The following is a 19,063-nucleotide window of genomic DNA, read 5'->3' on the forward strand; positions in this document are numbered from 1 at the left end:
TTAGGATCATGTCCAACTGACTTTTCTAGAACACCATTTCTACTTGAAAATGTTTGTTTTTAATGACATCACTTCGTGTAAAGTTTTCTAGTTTGGACTTCGTCCAACTTGTAACCAGTCTACAGGCTACTGTAGGCTAGTTGTTAATAGTAATTCAGCTGAAAATTTTGCTAGGATGCTGTGAGCATTTGTAAGTTTTAAAGGATGCTGTTCGCAAAATTTGGGTACCAATGATTTAGAGTCCAGTGGTTTTTAACCTTTTTAATATCGTTACCCCTAAAAAAAACAAGATGGATTTCAATTATATAGCTACCCCCTTTTCAAAAAAATAACAAATTACAGCTTGCAATCTATTGGAGGCATTTTTAAAGAAAATATTATGGTCCTTATTTCTAAGAATTGACTTTGTTTTTGACTTAAGTCTTTATTTGTTGTATTTTCAACAATTACAAAACTTCTGGGAACAGACTTAGTGAAATGACAGTCGAATTTCTGCTATAAGTAAAGGTAACCCTAGATCTGAACTGTCATGGGGTGCACAAAGTATTTTTTATAAACAAGGAGTTGCTGGAACATATTGTTTCTGGAAAAAAATATGGCATGTGATATGTCATGTGTCATGGCTTGTATGAATGCAAAGATGTGTTAAAAAACATTTGTTTCATTTCATATGAATTTAAATTTTTGGTTGTCTTTATTTTGAGTTCCATGTCAATGGTAACCCTGACTATTCATGAGACACACGACACATGATAGGCTACTATGATTTCACAAAAGGCATGGTCTTAAGTGAAAAAATCTAAACCTTCACGAAAGTTTATCTAGTCTACTGTTATACCAATGTAATCAAAAAACAATAATGTAAATTACACCCAAAAAATGTCAAATTACCTCTTTGGAGGTAACCCACAAGGTTAAGAACCAGTGATTTAGAGTTTGAAATGTCATACAGAATATCATATATCGTAGTGACCATTATATACCGCATTTACTTGATTGTAAGCCGCGCTTGATTATAAGCCGCGCTTGATTATAAGCCGCCCTTGATTGTAAGCCGCATGTGATACTGTTAAAAAATTAATGTAAGTCGCAAATACTGTTTACACGCAAAGCTGAAACTGTTTACTGTTAAGTACCATAAATAGAGCTGACAACTCCTTTTTTTCTTTCGAATGCACGTCATAAATGCATGTGACAATTTAAAATGCACGTCACAACTTCACAATTGTCGGCATCAGACAGCGCAGTACGGCAAAACATCTATGGCAAAGTCGACAAGGAAAAAGGCAAAAAGAAAAAATGTAAGCCGCCCTTGAATTTAAGCCGCAAACATGATGGAAAAAAAAAACTTTATAAGCCGCGGCTTACAATCAAGTAAATACGGTATGATACACCATGTATTGTAAATATAGCCTCAGAGGCTATATTCACTTGTCCATTCAAGCATGACATATCATTTCCTTAATATTCTCTTGAACAACCGAGAACAAAAGAATAACACAGAAAAAGTGCATATATATTACCTTAAAGTTATAGAGTTTTTTTTTCAGAGAATTATTGGCTTGTGCATTGTGTCTACGGTTGAGGTTCCAAAGGGTATCGGTTTGACACAGCCAGGAAGCGCTTTTTTAAAAAAATTGTAATTTGAAACTACCAAATCGATTATACTTCTTTTTTGCAGTGCATTTTAATTTGAGGACAACCCAATTCCTTACGTCTTTTCAAATATGAGAATTAAGTTTAAATTATATTACAGGTCACACCTTAAGTCTTGTTGATCAGCCTCAATTGCTTGTTAAATTGATTTAAAATCTTCAAGGGATTCTTACCTAAAGTCTATGCTGCATTAAAGTTTTGTAACAGTCTGCACGAACTCTACGATTCATATAATAGTTTATAATGAATACAACCATCTTTGGAGAATGAGTAAAAACGTTTCATGAAAAGTTTTCTGCCCATTAAGTGAAGATACTGCATAAGAGAATCACTCAAAGGATCTTGTTGCATAACATATTTTGCTGAAAAAAGTGAATGTTGCCGTTTCAAGCACACTTTGCCAACATTTGCTGAAACCAAGATACAAGCTGACCACAGCACTTGAACAGTTTCTTCGACTTGTTGCTTTCAACCCAATTTTTTTATAAGAGCCTTGTTTTATATGATTGTGACAACTGGATACTCTAAATACCATTTCAAAGACTTCGTTCTGTTTCAAGAAAGTTAGCCCTATTCTTCACTATCAATTTTAGTGGTATCACTTTGAGGTCAACCAAACCACTTTCTTGAAAATCTGTTCACTAGTGGGGTGGCCATGCCCCATGCTTGAGCATGGCACGGGTTCCCCCGTCTTCAACAGACTTTACCCCTGCTTGGTTGAAATTTAACGATAAGCATAAGGTATGTAATCAGTTAGGGTGGATAAAATGTATTTTAATAATGTATCCCGTAATTCTTGAAGTTTTTTGTACAAATATTACACATATAATACATCTAATTTTTTTTGTTAAACCTTTTGTCTAATAACCTCGCATACCAGTATTTAAATGCTGTCAAAAATTTTAACCAATGTAGTATGTACTGCCTTGTAACTGCTGTATACTATCAAATGGCGTAACTATATATATATTACGTTTAGCAGACATCGTTACGTCAAAAACTCTTCTTGGGATAAATAGTTTAATATATCATATAATGCTATAAATTTACTGGTGTGAGTACCATAAAAAGATTTTTCAATATTTTCTAGTCATTTTTTTTGTAGATTTATTATATAATGTCATTTGATATTGTTGGCAAAATACAAGAAGTATATACATATCGTACTACTACCACACTCTAATGACAAAAACCTAATTTGTACAACAAAAATGACAAAAAAAGCACCAAGAGGTCTTTCTCGGTTGATAGTTTTTTTCCTAATTGTGTTGTATTTTGGTGTAGAAATCAGAAAGAACCTCAGGAGTTTCGTCACCATCCTCATTGCTCTTGCAGTGCGGAAACTTACCAAATAAAAATCTTGTTCATCAGAAACTGTCCTTTCGAAGCAAAAGTCCTTCTCACCGCTCACCAACTAACTCAACGGAGTTTACAAATTCTGATTTATCCCACATACGTCTAGGTCGACATCATTCTGTAGACAATGATAGGCCTTGGCCTATTGTTGGTTTAGAAGGTCAGCACAAAATCTACGTATTTATTTAATTTTTAATTTGTTTTGCAGTGTATATTTCTTCTTGTAAATATATTCTTTTAACGTTTAAAAAGATACAGAAAGGATAAAGTATGAAGAAAGGGTAAAAATTTGTGGTTTACATAATTCTGTCTCGAGTAGCTTGAATACACGACTTTGTTTCATTGTTTAAAATATAACTTTTTGTGCAAAGGTTTTATTGGAAAAAAAGATGAATGGCCAAGTTCTTCGAAAATCTCTAACAAATGGTCATTTTCAAGTGTGCACAATGGGAAAGGGTGAGTAACTGAGTACTCAACAGTCTTTTAACTTGCGGTATCTAGTAAATCGTACTAGGCTACTATGCATCATCAAACTTCATTTGTGGTTTTTAGTAATTTTGTTGATTGCGTGACCTGGTTGATCGTCATAACAAGACGGCTGCAAAGTTAGTTTCGATGAAATTAGTTACACAATGTTACATTTTTTCAGTGTTCAGCATGTCGCGTATGATGTATCTTCCACAAAAGTCAATGCATTAGATGCAGAGTTTCCTATTTTGGAAAATAATGGATCAAGATTGTCGCAACCTACTTCTGTAGCAAATCAACCAAACAACATGTGGAGTAAGTACCAACTAGCAGCTTTTTGAGAAATAACATACCCTAGACAACAAAATCCGTTATTTTTACATTGTTTGAACATCTGCAGACATTGAATCAATGTGAAAATGACAAATTTTGCTGTTTGGAATATTAGTAATAATGCTTTGTTTAAGAATGTTAAGAATGGGAGATATACCTTATAATCAGAAGCAATAACTAAGAAAACAAATCAATAGTTTGTTTTTTTTAAGTCAAAACCTTAAAATACAAGACGTATTTTTACAGGTAAACCTCTTAACATAAAGTCCAATCATAACGACGCCACGGGTGGTTCTGAAGCCGCCGGAGTTGTCTTGAAGCCGCCGCAGAGCACCAGCAGCATATACAGAAATTTCGTCCCGAAATCGAACGCTTGTTTTGCAAAAGTAAGTGGTTGATACAAGTTCTGTCGCAACTTGAAAGTGCTATCTTATTTCGAATATTGCCTTTTTGTTTGAATTAACAAGAAACAATGCGTCATGCTGCGAATTGTGTGTCAGTAAAAGGACGTCATCACCATTATAGTCATTGGGTGCTACATCAGGGGTAGATAGATCACGGCCCGCGGGCCAGATCTGCTCTTTTACTGATTAATCCGGCATGCGAAGGAATTAGCAGGGAATTTTAAGATTTTGATGCTATTGCCTTTCATTTAAATCTAACAATTTTTTTTGCCCCCCAGCCTGAAACACTTGCTCTTGTTTGTGCTACATCCAATTTAAATGGCATTCGAACTGAATATATATTTGTATCTGAGTGATATTCTACAATGCCTCACATTGACAATTGACATAGTAGAGCACCAACCGCACCATCATGTGCGGTTTATTCCGTTGGGAGTTTTTTTAATTATTATTTTTTCATTTTTTAATTGTCTTTGGAACAATTCCTCCCCAAAACGGCTGCTGTGTTTTACGGTATAACACTGGCAGCTTTTGCCACCAATACATAGCTAAGAACTTAAAATGCTGCAGAGCTAATTTGGTGAACAGTGAACAGACAATGCTGTTTGTTTCTATAAACTAAGGTTTTAATAAGCCTTTTCTCCACATGAACAAATACTGTGTCAAAGTGCTTATGTTTCCTGGCCGGGTGTCATCAAACTTAAGTAGTATTTTATAGAATTCATAGAATATTTTATGAGCCTTTGTTGCTGTCAGCAAGTCAACTAGCTGGCGCATTGTTCCCTCAATAGCAAACAAAGATTATTCCAATATTTGCTTCCATTGTGTAAGTCTTTAATGTTCGTATTTTTGCATTGCAGCAGCCATACCGACGGACTGTTAGCGTGCCCGCAGGATCACACAGCGAGACAAAGACAGGAAACAGTGCAAATGTACGAGTCCAAGTTTCTTAACAACTTCAACAACGTTTCTTGCCATTATTAGCTCATGTTGTACATAACGAATAATTATTTAGTTGCCGGACTTGCGTATCTTATGCTTATTAAGATGTTCTTTTTTTTAGATACAACCCAGAAAAGCAAGTTCCCCCATGCCTCTGCATATAATCAAAAATCGAGAGGCAGTTATTACTCCTCCTCCTCCTTTTCCTGCCTCTACCTCCGAGGAATCCCAAGTGATGCCGGCCGTGAAACGACACAGAAAAGGTTATTAGTTTGCTCTGCTTTAAAGATTTATATGGTTTTGTTCATCAACTCTGTCACCCGTGTTTTTTCTGTTTTTGGATCGGGTTGTTAATTCGTTGGAAATTCCATTTTTAACAGTGCAAAGTTTATTTTTTGTTTGGCTGTTAAATTGGCGCTTCACTGTCTCCAATTTTCCATCACTGATGGAAAAATTATTTCGAAGAAGGTTTCCTGGAGTGAATAGAAATCTAGTAGAATGAAACCAAACGCAAAAAAAAACTGCAACAGACACAGTGATATTTTATTTGATTTTAAATGACAGTTATGAGTTTAATTCTAGGCCGGATCATGCGATAAACCATGAAGATATATTCATGTTTTGTATTACGGTGTAAGATACAGGGTTGTCTAACAAGCTGTGCGTGCGTTAAAAGCTTGCCTAACTTAACCAGTGATCCTCGATATTCTGACGATTTTGTTTCAGGAAAGAATGTATTTCTTAAGGAATTGCGACAGGAAAACGACGATTTGATAAAGGCTCGATTCCTTACTCAACCTATTATGACGCAATGCGAAGCATCGGAACACGATCACGACAGCACTTCTAGTGGTATGTTGTACAGTATTTAGCAAAGGGTTCCACTCATCTGATCCCGCCTATGTGACCATGCGTGAAACATGTTAAAGATTCATTGAGTTTCTGTCGACTGCGTGACCAAATAACGAGAACACCTGCAGTAACTCGTCGCTGTGCCACCTTTGCTTTTAGTTACTCTAAATCTTCATCCACCGAGCGTAAGCCTGCTTAGATGCGACAAAAAATCAAAGTATTGCACGTGTCGTATGTGCGTGTCTTCGTCCTGTTCTTGCGGCGCGAATCGTATAGCACATGTCTACTGCCACCTTCACATAGACATAACCAGAGCAAGACTCTAAATACCGGCTTGTTACAATATTCTGGTTGGTACGGGTTTTCTCACTTTGTAGAAAAGCCAACCAAACTGTATTTGTGAATCGTGCACAAGTCTGCAAGTGCTCTCGGTTCACTTAAGCTTCTATATTGGCGAAGCCGAAATTTCCAAATATTTTATAAAATCACGATTTTTCACTGACGTGCTTTTTCCTTCGAATTACGTTTAAGATTTTTCACTTTACGACTCTTTCGAACCTGCCGACCAATCAAATGCGTGCAATGATACCAAGCCCGAACTGGAAGAACAAGAAATGGAATATGATAGACTTGGCGATGGCAAGTTACATTTTTGTTGGCCAATAACTTGTTTTCTTTTTAATTTGAAATAATCGAAAGTGGTCGAGTAATGACCAACCCAGACAAGAAAATCCGTCATTTTTACATTGATTCAACGTCCACATACGTTGAATCAATGTCTGCATACGTTGAATCAATGTCTGCATACGTTGAATCAATGTCTGCATACGTTAAATCAATGTCTGCATACGTTGAATCAATGTCTGCATACGTTGAATCAATGTAAAAAAGACACATTTTGCTGTATGGGAATGACTATATCACCCAACAACTCCAGAGGACTTTGGTTCGACTCCCCTGTAGAGCGGCTGCCTTGGTATGACGTCAGCACTTTTGAAGGCAAATCCGAAAGATTGACTTTCTTATCTTCTGTTTGAATATTCAACTGCCTTGCATAAGTCTGAATGCCGCAAAACGATAGAATGTCATACTAGACGTTAGCTAGGTAACTGTCATTCAATCGTTTGACGGCAACTCCTCTACAGCAGAAGACAACCTTGCTGACCATAACAAAGAAGCCACAGATTGGTGGAACGACGACAGGCACACGCCCGATGAACTTGATCACGTTTCAGCGAAGAGTTGCAAATCAAACGATCCGCCATTGTCCAGTTCTCTGGAAGCAGAACACAGGTGATCAATCGATACTATGCTACCAACCCCAGCTTATGTTATATTTTAATAAATGTTATAATGTCGATTGGATTGCACATGATTTTGTATTATTACGTATAGCGTATACACTCGGTATTGGTCAAAAGTGGTGTTATGATTGCTATGGCTTAATCTTCTAACACCGGCATAACGTTGGCTTTTCAATAATGCACACCTGGTTCAACACCCAGCTTAAGCTGATTGTTAATAGACACCGTTTACCTGTACCCAGGGTGTAATGCATTGCGTGGTCTTAGTTGCTGAAGAAAAGGCGGTCGTGAGAAAGCAACTGGCGACCCTACCCAGAGAGCAAAATTCGTCATCTGCAGACGTTTAATCAATGTAAAAATGATAGATTTTGCTGTCTGGGTACTCTCGTTAGTGCCGAAGACCTAGTGTGATGAGAAGTGAGAACTTTATCTTTCTCATTCCCTAAATCTCAGTAACTGAGTATGGGACTACATTTACCAGCATAACTTTCTTACCAAATTAATTGTACCGCAATCTAGATCTGACATCATAAGTCTTTCTTCTATTACTAAGCGATCTCGGCTAGCATTGCGTAGTAGTTGTTTTCTTGAACTTTTTTGCTTTTTCTAGTGTTAAACACGCACAGTTGCACTGAGGAGTAGTAACATTATGTTACATTCTGAAAAAGCCCCCACTCACTTTTGTTTGTTTCTAGATTACTTCGTGAGATGGGTTGGACTCAAGCTGATGAAGGAGCTGAAGGTGACGGTGCCGGAAGTGACGAATCTCCACTTACTGAAGCGGAAATTCGAGAATTCTTTATGAGCAACAAGAGAAAAGGTCTTCTTGGTGTGCCATCTCCCTCGCACAGAGAAATGGCTTTTCGTGATGCTCTATCAGCATGGTCGTCATCTGGACCTGTTTTACGGCGTTCGTTTCAACAAGACAAGATGAGAGAAGAAAACACTAAAGTTGTATCTTCGTCCAATTCCTCTCCGTCGGACAGCAGTCAGCTTTCAGATTCGGATTTGGATTCGGACTGAAAGCGATTTACTTTCGTTAGCGTGCAGAGCTTCGGTCAGTCCTACTTTTTTGTTCTTAGCATTTCTTTTCAGCTAGCAAGGTGCGGTTTTCTCTTCTATTTTCATCACTGTACCAATTACTAGTTGATTGCGAGAAAGCACGAAGAAATTTTTTTTCATGCTGGTTTTGTAGACCGCTATTAAAACCTGGTAGATATTTTAATGACCGATCTCAAGGTATTTTACCGTCTTAGACGGTGATCTGTAGGCCATTCGTTGTGTTTTACTTGAAATAGAGATTATCTGTTAAACCTCGTACGGTTTACTAAGATATTCTCCTGTAAGGAGAATTGAAGTAACATCCGGGTGTTTTAAAAGCGTAAACAAAATCCGGCGTCAATGAAGATGATACGTTGATAAACTTTTCTAAAGCGTCAAAATGAGGTAACATGACGCGGACTGAAAGTGATGCAATCCTATTCACGCTTCATTCAACTGCACTTTACGTATGTCATTCTTTGATTTTCTATCTCCCACCAAAATCATTAATTGTTTTGCCGAAGTAATTGGTTACATGAGATATTCTGCCACTATAGTAGGTATTCTGGTATTTGTTAGGTCATTTTCTTTGACAATATGCGAATAAACGTAATTTCTCAGGAGAAGTTGTGAAGTGGGCTATACTTTTCGATCTTTAAGGTGAAAACTTAGGAAACTAAACGTACTTGTACCCTTGTCTGTGCATGTAGCCTACCAGTAGCGTAGCGTCTAAGGGACACAATGATTTTGAAGTTGCAGGGACGTTTTGTAGTGTCCGCCCAGTTAGCTCAGTGGTTACGCGCCCGGCTCAAGATCACGCGGTGTTGGTTTAACTCTCGGGGTGTGCGCTTGAGCAACGCATTTCAGGACTGCTCTCCATTCAGCGGCACCTAGTGAATGGAATAATTCGCCGGCAACAACACTTCAACAATCGGAAAACTTCACTCTGCCAATCTCGGTAATCGGCCCTGCGTCAAGAGCTTCCACAAGTATGCGAGCGAAACTACCAGGAATAACCAATCAAGGTTTTGTCAATCCGAGGGATAAAATTCAAAACCAATAAGGCTGGGTTAAATTTTTTCTGAATTATATGAAATATCAAGGTTATAACTATGGTATGATCCCAGATTTATCAACACTACAGAGCCAAGTCGATATCCTATCGGCTACTGAACTGGTCTTAGAATTAGGTTGCAATGATCTATTGCAGCTGAAAAAAATCTTAACCACGTTTACATTCGCTCATGCGTTACAAACAACTGCATGCAGGCCCGGATTTAGAGGGGGGGCAGTTGCCCCGGGCCCCCCGACTTTTGAAGGGCCCCCCTAAGTGGAAAAAATGTGCTTTTGTGTTTATTTTTTTCCTTTTGGCCTTTAAAGTTTCTGCAAAATGCTGTGCAGTACTGGACTGATGCTACTGAAGACGTAGAGATGGTTTTTGCACGGCGGCCCCCCGATCTAAAAGTGCCCGGGCCCCCCATCAGCTAAATCCGGCCCTGACTGCATGTTGTGTTTGCTTAAGGGATTTGCTTTTTTGCATGGTTGAGTTTGCACGAGATGGGTCGATTATCACTGATTTTGCAAAAAGATTTTTTTTTGCATATTTTGAACTGGAAAGCGTTTCATAGCCTACATAACGTTGGTCATCTCATATTTACTTCTGAAAAGTATAAAAGGGTGCACGTCAGAGACGCCTACACCCCAAATGAAAAAAAGTAGCTGGTAGAGAGGCTTCAATTTAAATTAACGACGTGCCAAACGAATTTAAGCTGCCGTATTTAAGTTATATTTTATTGTACAACAAATTCATTTGAAGTGTAGCCTACGTATATTTTAAGAAAAAGCTTAGCCACAGCTTTTAGATCAAAGATTATAAAAAGACCTTGAAAGATGTGAGACCTTACATTCAAAGTCATATTGGGCAAAGCGCAGTCGTAGAAAAATCATAATAGTCTTCAAAGATTAAATTGATGGCCATCCAACCATAGGAGAGTAAAACATTTTTGGGGGTAAAAATTTTGCCCAAATTTTATCTTTGCAAATATGAGGTAATGTTATAGTCTAATGCAGGGATCGGGAAACTTTTTAGGTAAGAGAGCCATAACGAGTATATTTTTGGAAATGTATTCCTCTAAAAACCAGATAATGCTTTAACACTTAACGCAGATACTGAATCGAAGCTTAACATTCAGCCAAATTGCAATATCAAATACAAAAGCTTCTAAAATTGATGATGCTACATTTTACAATCCAAGAAACATGTTAATGTAGCCTAGTTCAAAATACAGCACTATACAAAGTTTTTAAACTGGTAAAATGTTGAAAACTCATGATAAAATTGTTTTGTCCAAACAACTAGACATTTTTGCCGAAACGATTTGATTAATAAGTGCATTAGTAGGCCTACTTAGTAGGATACAGAGAAAAAAGCAATAAAAAAACAAAAACTCATAAGGTTAGGCTAGCCTACCCAGCAGACTTTTAAATCCTACCCTCGAAAAAATGGAAATGTAGCTTACCTCTGCTCACTTATCGTGCTCTTCCACACTTAGGGGAAGGCAGGGCAAAACGGACATGTTTATTTTAAAGTTCTTTAATTTAATTTCTGTTTACAATATTTTGCGTTTAATGCGTTAGGTACATTGAGGCACCAAACAAGAACACATTTGCAATGTTTAAAACATGATTATTTATTCAGATCAATAATTATTTGCAATTCTTTTTTTTTGCTTTGGTGACCGTTTTGCCCCAGCCATGGGGCAAAACGGTCAGGGTGTGATGTTTTTAGTTTTTATTATGTTTTTAGTATAAAAGGCTGGTTCTTAGCAAATGAATCTCACTCTTAGGATGCTTTTCTGACTAAAATTTGTTTTTACTTGCAAAGAAGAAACGCGAATGACGGCTAATTTTTATGAACCATATTTACCAAAGAATAAAATTGTCAATAAGAAAAAAACAAGGTCACCATGATGGCATGTGCATTACATGCATTACATGTGCAAATTTTCGGGCTTTATTGATAAAATATGCAATCAAACATGAGATATCACGTGTTTTAAACCGGCATTCTAAAAACCAAGAACTTGCTGAGTGTGTCCGTTTTGCCCCAAGCAGCACATGTCCGTTTTGCCCCAATGAAGTCAGCAAAAAAAAATGGTTCTTCTGGCATTACTAATAAACTTAAAACAATATTTTTTTGCTACACACACGCAGAATTAATGCTAGTTTGACCAAATTTAAAAAAAAATCCAAACGGTATACAAATCTCCTCAGAACACCTACTCAACCTAACGTACTTCTTTTTGAAAAACCAATGCAAAACGAGCTTCGGACTATCAGTTGCTTAAAACTGGCAGCACTGTTGCTAAACATTTACACACGATTTATCGGACTTAATTCCAGCTGTTGCGCAAAACAAAACGGAACCATCAGTCCTTTCAGTATAAAAATAACGGGGTGTCCGTTTTGCCCCGTATGTCCATTTTGCCCCGCTTTCCCCTAAATTTTGCAAATGTTGAATCGAAACTTATCATTGCAATACCACATTGCAATACCACAAGCAATGGTTTCCAAAATCGATGATAATACATTTTTACTTAAATTCGCGACGTTTTTTTAGCGGGGGAGGGACCGCCCCCATCTCCTTCGGCTATGCAGTATGCACGTCTCAACCATGCTGTATAGGCTACGGTGCATGATCAGTTTTAGTTATCTGATCAGTTTTATTACTCTTTTAAAAGGCTGTTGCAGAAATAATAGACCTTTAGTTCTTAAAAAAAATTATGTCAGTACTGGTTAGGCTACAATAAACTACTCAGCCTGTTGAAGAGTTTATAAAGTAGGCCTACTAATCTAATTACGAAAGTTGCAAAAAGTTTGTGTAGTTTATATTTTAAACTAGTGTTACAATACTAGCACACGATAAACCGTCTGGGTTTGCAGACCTACAGTGGCAGTAGCCTACCCAGCAGGCACGAGGAACCACGTGAGCCTGGGCCCACCTACTTTATTTTCTGGGTGGGCCTGGCCCACCCACTTTTGAAAGCCAAATTTCTTTGAAAAGATAGCGAAAACGCCAAATCAGAGAGGGAATTCCAAAAAAAGGTCTTCACTCATTTGATACGCACTAGTTTGATTATTATCTTTGATAGCTCAGTGACGAAATCCAATCTTCAAACTTTTCTGTTGAGCGGTTGAGCCCACTATTGGGCAGCACGTGTGGGTGTGGTTGCGTTTGATTGGTGGAGCAATCTATCAATCAATATAATTATTTTCTATGGTTAAAACAATGATATCATTACATATGCACGATTGCACGTACAGTATAATGCTGCAGATTATTAGGCTACTTCCAGGTTGGTATTATAACTGTGTGTGTACTGTTGCCTTTTTATTTGTGTGTACGGTACTGTAGGCAGTGGCTCCGAGAGGGGGGGGAAGTCGGGCCAGTTTCCCCCCTAGCAAAACATTGTAAAGGAAAAACGAATAGTTTTTTGTTTTTGCACTTTTGAGGGGGGCCCATTTTTAGTACTAAAGTAAAAATGTACCAACTAAATAATCAACAAATTCTTAAATGAAGTGCGTAGTTCCAAGTATTTCTCAATCATTGTAAATGTCACTCTCGATGCTTCTCATCAAAAACAAATCATTTTCGTGTTAAGGTAGGCGATGTTGAACAGCTTCAAAACGTAAAATCTGAAGCTAAAATGATTTCTGTATCACTGAACGGTTTCGATTGTATTGATAGTTTCAACTTGAAAATTGGCGCTGTTTTAGCTAAGCGGGAACTATTTTTGCTTGACAACTGAACCTTAACTTCAAAATCTGTGTTGGCCAGGCATAGGATGTTGTATCCAACATAAGTTATCTGGGAAAGTTAAAGGTATCATTCCAAGCACGATTAAAGAAAGTAAACCCTGTATATTTTTTGTTTATGGATCATCATCAGTCATTATCTCCGCCTGCAGCAGATTGCTCATCAGCATGAGTTATTTGCTTCCAAGAGTTACCATTGTAAACAAACTGCAAAAAATTTGCAACAAATTCATAAAAATGATCACTAGGCATGAACCACAATACAATGTCGACAGTTTTTTCACAATTGATAACCTTTATACCATCGAAACTGGCAAATTCATGTTTAAACTAAAACATAATCAACGGAACACCTAAATTTAACAGACAGTGCACAGTGCAATCAAAGACCACATTTATGACTGCAGTATTTGTTCCAACATCAAATTTACATTAGATTCATTCAAAATAATTCGCAACTGTCAATCGGAGTTTGAAACTAAAATTCATGAGGCACTCCAAATAAAGCAGCACAACCCCAGGCTCAACAAACAATTATTCGCTGGAGGGGCATCTTTTTTGTTGAATTTGTATTAGCTTACGTTTATTTTATGTTATGTTGTCCGCTCACTATCTCGTCTCATGACCACACTCCCGCATAATTATGACAGATTGCTACCACCTTTTGTGTTTGTTCGTCAGTTGTTGCTTGTACGCAGGTCAGTGCAGTTTTATTGAATTTCAGTCATTTATTATTAACATTTCACGAATAATTGTTTTGTTTAGATGAATTAAGATATTTTCCTGAAGAGGGCAGAAAGTTTTGCCGAAAACGTTCGAAATTATGTATCTATTTCATTTCTGTATTAATTTTGAATTATGCAATTCAATGTTATTAAGTTGTTATCGATTGTCTGTCTATGGTTTTTAAAACATAATCAACTGCCTAAAAACTTTAACTCACTATTTCAACTTAATAGCAACTTGCATCACATATCAACTAGAAGTAGCAATCGATTTTTTCTCCCCTATTACTCAAAAAAGTTAACCCAACAATTTAGTGGAGTTAAAGTCTGGAACGATCTCCCTAAACACATTACTGAAATCGAAACCTTTTCATTATTCAGCAGCAAGCTGAAAACCCATCTGCAAACAAAAACTCAAACCGATTAGCATACGTCCATACTCCATTGTGTAATAGATACCACTTCTGTACATTTAATCTTTCAAGTACTACTGTTTGACACCTAGTATCTGCTTAGCTTATTACAACTGTCAATGTCATACATCTGCCATCACCACCTTAAACTGTTCAGTTTCAATAGGCTGCTATTAGATGCTAATATGTTACCAATGCAATACGCCTTTAATTAGCCGAACTACGTATAATATACTTGTTCACAGAACCTTATAACTCTCTGTTACTTTGTTGTGTAGATTTATTTGGCAAGAGTACTTCAACAATGAAGCTGTAGGCCTATCACTCTCCAGAAGTTTGGTTGGAAATTCATTTCAAGAAACTCCATCCCGCTCCGATACCGAAGTCACCCGCATGCCATCTAGACCATTTTCATAATTATCATCTTCACTACATTTTTCATCATTCATGATCATCAGTGTAATATCATGCTCAAATAATAAGTTAATTAATCTAAATTCCTGTACCCATCAGTTATCAATTTCTATTCAATATCACACCACTGTCGTTGCTGCGAACACTCCATTTTACTTAAAACGATGCACTGTACATAGTATTTTGTATACAGGGCCTACGAGAGGGGGGTACGGAGGGTACGGCGTACCCTTGAGGGCCCAAGCCTGTGGTTGTTGGGGGGCCCGAAATTGTGATTTTATAGTTTATGCGAAAAAATGTTTGGTTAAAACCATCCTAAACAACTAAATTCAAGCATAAATGTTGTTATTCGTTAGTCCTTGGGGGGCCCGTAATGTAGCAAAAGGGCCCGGAAAGAAATTAGGTGTCTAAAGTGGTGACTTAATGCCTTACGTGCAAACATGTTCTGTTAAAAGCACCCTAAATTAAATCACAAAAGTTGGTTATTCTCCTGTCCTGGGGGGAGGGGTATAGTGTAGCAAAAGCAGGGTTGAGAAAAACCCGCAATTTTTTTTTATAAATCCCAAACCGCTAGTTTTTTTTTAATGCCCGGGTGTTTTTGGGCTTTTTTGTGTTTTTCAAAAACTATTTGAAAAAGGGGGCAAGCTTGGTTTTGACTCTTTATCCTCGGACTGACAAAGCCTGATAGGCTATTCCTGGTTGTTTCGCATACTTGTAGAGGCTCTTGAAGCAAGGCCGGTTACGAAGATTGGCAGAGTGAAATTTCCGATTGTTGAAGTCTTGTTACCTGGGAATTATTACATCTATTAGGTCCCACTGAATGGAGAGGAGTCCTTGGAATGCGTTGCTCAAGCGCACACCCCGAAAGTCGAACCAGCACCGCTTGATCTTGAAGCTTCTTCGTTCACGAAGTCACGCGCTAACCAAGTGAGCTATCGGGGCGACTTAAACCTTACATTATGTCATTATTCAGATGCATGGGATAGAATTTAATCTAGGGTAGGCCAATGCCATTCTCTGTTGTTACAAACTTGTATTTTATGATGCTCAGTCTTATCTTATCTGGCAGCAGGGCAGGGTAGGCCGGTACCCAGTCATTTGGTCGACAGGACGTTAGGTCGACAGAACGATTCATTTTAGGGTTAGTTAACTAACTTTAACCCTAACCTAACTCTAACCCAAATGTCCTGTCGACCAAATGTCTTGTCAACCAAATGTCCTGTCGACCAAACGACCGGCTACGGGGTAGGCCTGTATCATATGAGGAAAATGACAAATTTATCCTCTTTCATATTCAGTATTATTGTGCATAGCCTATTAAAATTAAAGAATAGTTTTATTGCAGCTTGATACTATTATTGCGCACAAATGTCTAATTCTGCAGTAAAATGTTGTATGGTGTGCAATACGCCTAAGCAAACATCACACGTTTTGCCCAAGACAAAGGGGGCCCGGAGTGAGAGGGGGGCCCGGAATGACTCTCCGTACCCCTAGTGAAAATTTCTCTCAGAGGCCCTGTTTGTATATGTAATATGTTTAATATGTAAATAATATGTAATATGTTAAATATGTAATAATATGCCGTGTGTTCATTGTTTTTTCTTGAATGCTCGTGTTGTTGATTTTTCTTTTTTATATTGGTTGTAAGGTTCAGTCGTCCTCGCATGGTTTCATCAACTGGCACACCTCCAGTTGCTTTAGGTATGTGGAGCCAACTGGTTCTTCCAACTAATTCATCTACTTTAAACTGTTAGGTTTGGTGGCCGTGCTTAATTTACTTTCGTGTACGTAACCTTCAAATTTGCATCGCATGCACGTTTTAAACTTTTGTAGTTTTGCCACCTTTTCCTTTTGCTGGTTTTGTTCCCGTTCACTATTTGTAACTTTATCATTGCTGTTGTTTTCCGACAAAGAAAAATAAATTTAATTGAATTGAGTGGCGATTTTAAGCCAGCTCGCCCAGTGTCGCCAAGTTGAGTCCGGTCCATGATTGGATGTTGTCTTGCCATCGTTTTGGTTGTCTGCCACGTTTTCTTTTTCCTTATACTTTTCCTTCTGTGCAAACTTTGCTGATTCCGAATTGTGATCTTTTAGTGTGGCCGAACAGTTTTAAAACTTTTGATTTTATTAGCTATTGCTGCAATTGGATGTAATTTTGTCATAGTTAAAAGATCTTCTGTTTTCGTGTGGTCAAGTAGCCTTTTGTTGGTCATGCTTCTCATGATGTGATTTTGGAAGGTAGTGAGTTTTTTTCTTTATTTGAGTTTTTTGTTTATGGATGTTGTTGCTTAGATCTAGTTGGAATTCATAATGTTGCCTACAGACAGCGTTGTTCAAATGTCTTATCATTTTTGGTGTAATTGATTATCTGTAAGCTTGTGGCATCTTTAAAGTTATAGCCCAGTCAGAGGAAAAATTTTGAAAAATCTAAAGAAACCTGTCCTATCATCTTGCAAAGAAAATTGACTTCGAGAGGGTAATCAAGGCGTGGTGCAGTCAAACCCAATGCTTTACATCACCCTTCTGCAATTGAAGCTCTAATGACGTTTCTTAAATGCATCAAGTTGGAACCAACAAGAGCTTGATCGGAAGCTGAGTCAATGCTAAAGTAGCCTACAACTAGCAGTTTTAAATTTGTGACTGCTTTGTATTATGTGGATTACGGTCCAAAACAAGATTCACTGATGAATTTAATGAAATTAAAGGAAGAGAAAGCTGAGAAGAGTAGGCTACTACTCGCAAGCTAAAGTTGCAGTGGCAATTATAAATTTAAAAGAAAATGACTTTGTTTTCCTGAGGATAGAACGCTTTTATAACTCCACTTAACTAGCTGAATCATTCGAAGGAAATGTATTCTACCGTACATTGCAAAGGATTCGATAGTTGTTGGAATTGACAAATGTATGAACAAACTTAAACATATCGACGATGAGTTTGAAGTTCCATGAAAATTTCATCGTATGTCTGTTGTGCAGGTGCGGGCATGTGGGACAAATTTAAACCATTTGTAGGCTACAACAATGACATTTTTCAAGACATTTTGGATGAGTTGGTACTTTTGACAGAAAGTCACACAGCAAACTTCAGCTGAAAACCATATTATCTTTTTCATTGTAAATTGAAAACAATGGTATGAAATTCAATAAGATTCAAACTATTAGGTTATTTGCACCAAAAAATGTCTCTTGTAAGATTTTCGCTTGTGAGAAACTTTTGGGCAGTTTCTCAACAGGTTCCAGCGATAGTCTGCCATCATGTGCTCATTCCATCTGCCCTGATATCTTTCTTCCATTGTCTTGATTTCATGGTAGAACCTTTCCCCCTGCTTCTCACTGTAATCACCAAAATTGTCAGGAAATCTGTCAAGGTGGCTGAATAGGAAGTGAACTTTAATGTTCATCTTAGCTCCAAGTTTTCCGAATGCAGATAACATCTTCCGAACTAATTGTCTGTAATTACGTGCTTTGTGATTCCCTAAGAAGTATTATCCTGTACTACATCCTTGAAGGAGTTCCATGCAGTGAGTTCATTGCTGTTCATGTGACTGGTGAAATCCGAATCTTTCATCAACGTTCGAATCTGAGGTCCATCAAAGACACCAGCTTTAAGCTTTTCATCGGAGAGTCCTGGAAAATGACTGCAAATGTACAGTACTTGAAGCAATTGCCCTCCTTGTTTAATGCTTTGACGAACTGCTTCATTAACCATAATTTGATGTGCAGAGGAGGAAATACAAATCTATCTCTGGGAACTAAAAGTTCATTTATTACATTGGCTGTCCCAACTTGAAGACTGGTGCGTTCTGGCCAGTTTTTTCTTGCGCCACTGCTGGGTTCCACTTGCGCCAGGAGCTGGGTTCTCGCTCTGCTGTCCCACAGACACAGGAAGCAAGGATAGCCTACTTGGTATATCCACTTTGTTGACCAATACTATTTTTACGTCAACACAGATGAGCCACTTATAGGTATTGTAGTCAAGCTTTTCAAGGACAAGTTTGATGGCATCATGCTCCTCTTTCATCTTGGTAAAATGTCCAATTGGTAGCCTACAGGAGCAAATTTGTTTCCGTTGTGCAATAGTACAATTTTGGGCTTGCTTTAGAGCTATCTATAAAGAGATGCCAATCCTCACAGCGATACGGTGATATCCCCATAAGACCCCAATACCCATAACACCCCCATACCTCCATACACAATAAATAATGAAAAAGGGAGTGCGGAATGTAGGACTTTATAGTAATTTTTAAATTAGCTTTTGTTACTAATTATTATTATGTTATATCAAACAAAATTGATAAGATTTACGTCCTTCTTGGTGAGATATTTAGGGGGTAAATACAG

At 37.7% G+C, this 19,063-nt stretch overlaps 1 protein-coding gene and 1 pseudogene across 4 annotated transcripts; one reads left to right on the top strand and one right to left on the bottom strand.

Annotated features, from left to right (window-relative positions):
- The first annotated feature begins 1,762 nt into the window (after nucleotides 1-1,762).
- LOC145778468 (uncharacterized) lies at nucleotides 1,763-8,976 on the top strand. 4 transcript variants are annotated; one of them, XM_082589946.1, is made up of 11 exons: nucleotides 1,763-2,397; nucleotides 2,941-3,172; nucleotides 3,384-3,468; nucleotides 3,662-3,795; nucleotides 4,060-4,199; nucleotides 5,078-5,149; nucleotides 5,281-5,422; nucleotides 5,886-6,011; nucleotides 6,543-6,650; nucleotides 7,157-7,304; nucleotides 8,011-8,976. In XM_082589946.1, exons 1-11 carry the CDS (start codon nucleotides 2,329-2,331, stop codon nucleotides 8,336-8,338), a joined length of 1,584 nt encoding a protein of 527 aa, XP_082446072.1. In that variant the 5' UTR covers nucleotides 1,763-2,328; the 3' UTR covers nucleotides 8,339-8,976. The 4 variants fall into 4 exon arrangements, with proteins under 4 accessions (XP_082446072.1, XP_082446073.1, XP_082446074.1 ...); XM_082589947.1 differs by having other exon boundaries at nucleotides 7,160-7,304; XM_082589948.1 differs by having other exon boundaries at nucleotides 2,992-3,172.
- An 8,904-nt stretch (nucleotides 8,977-17,880) lies between these two features.
- Nucleotides 17,881-18,424, bottom strand: LOC145778988 (uncharacterized; annotated as a pseudogene).
- Nucleotides 18,425-19,063: the final 639 nt, after the last annotated feature.

This window comes from Aplidium turbinatum, chromosome 10, assembly GCF_918807975.1.
Source record: "Aplidium turbinatum chromosome 10, kaAplTurb1.1, whole genome shotgun sequence".
Taxonomy (NCBI): Eukaryota; Metazoa; Chordata; class Ascidiacea; order Aplousobranchia; family Polyclinidae; genus Aplidium; species Aplidium turbinatum.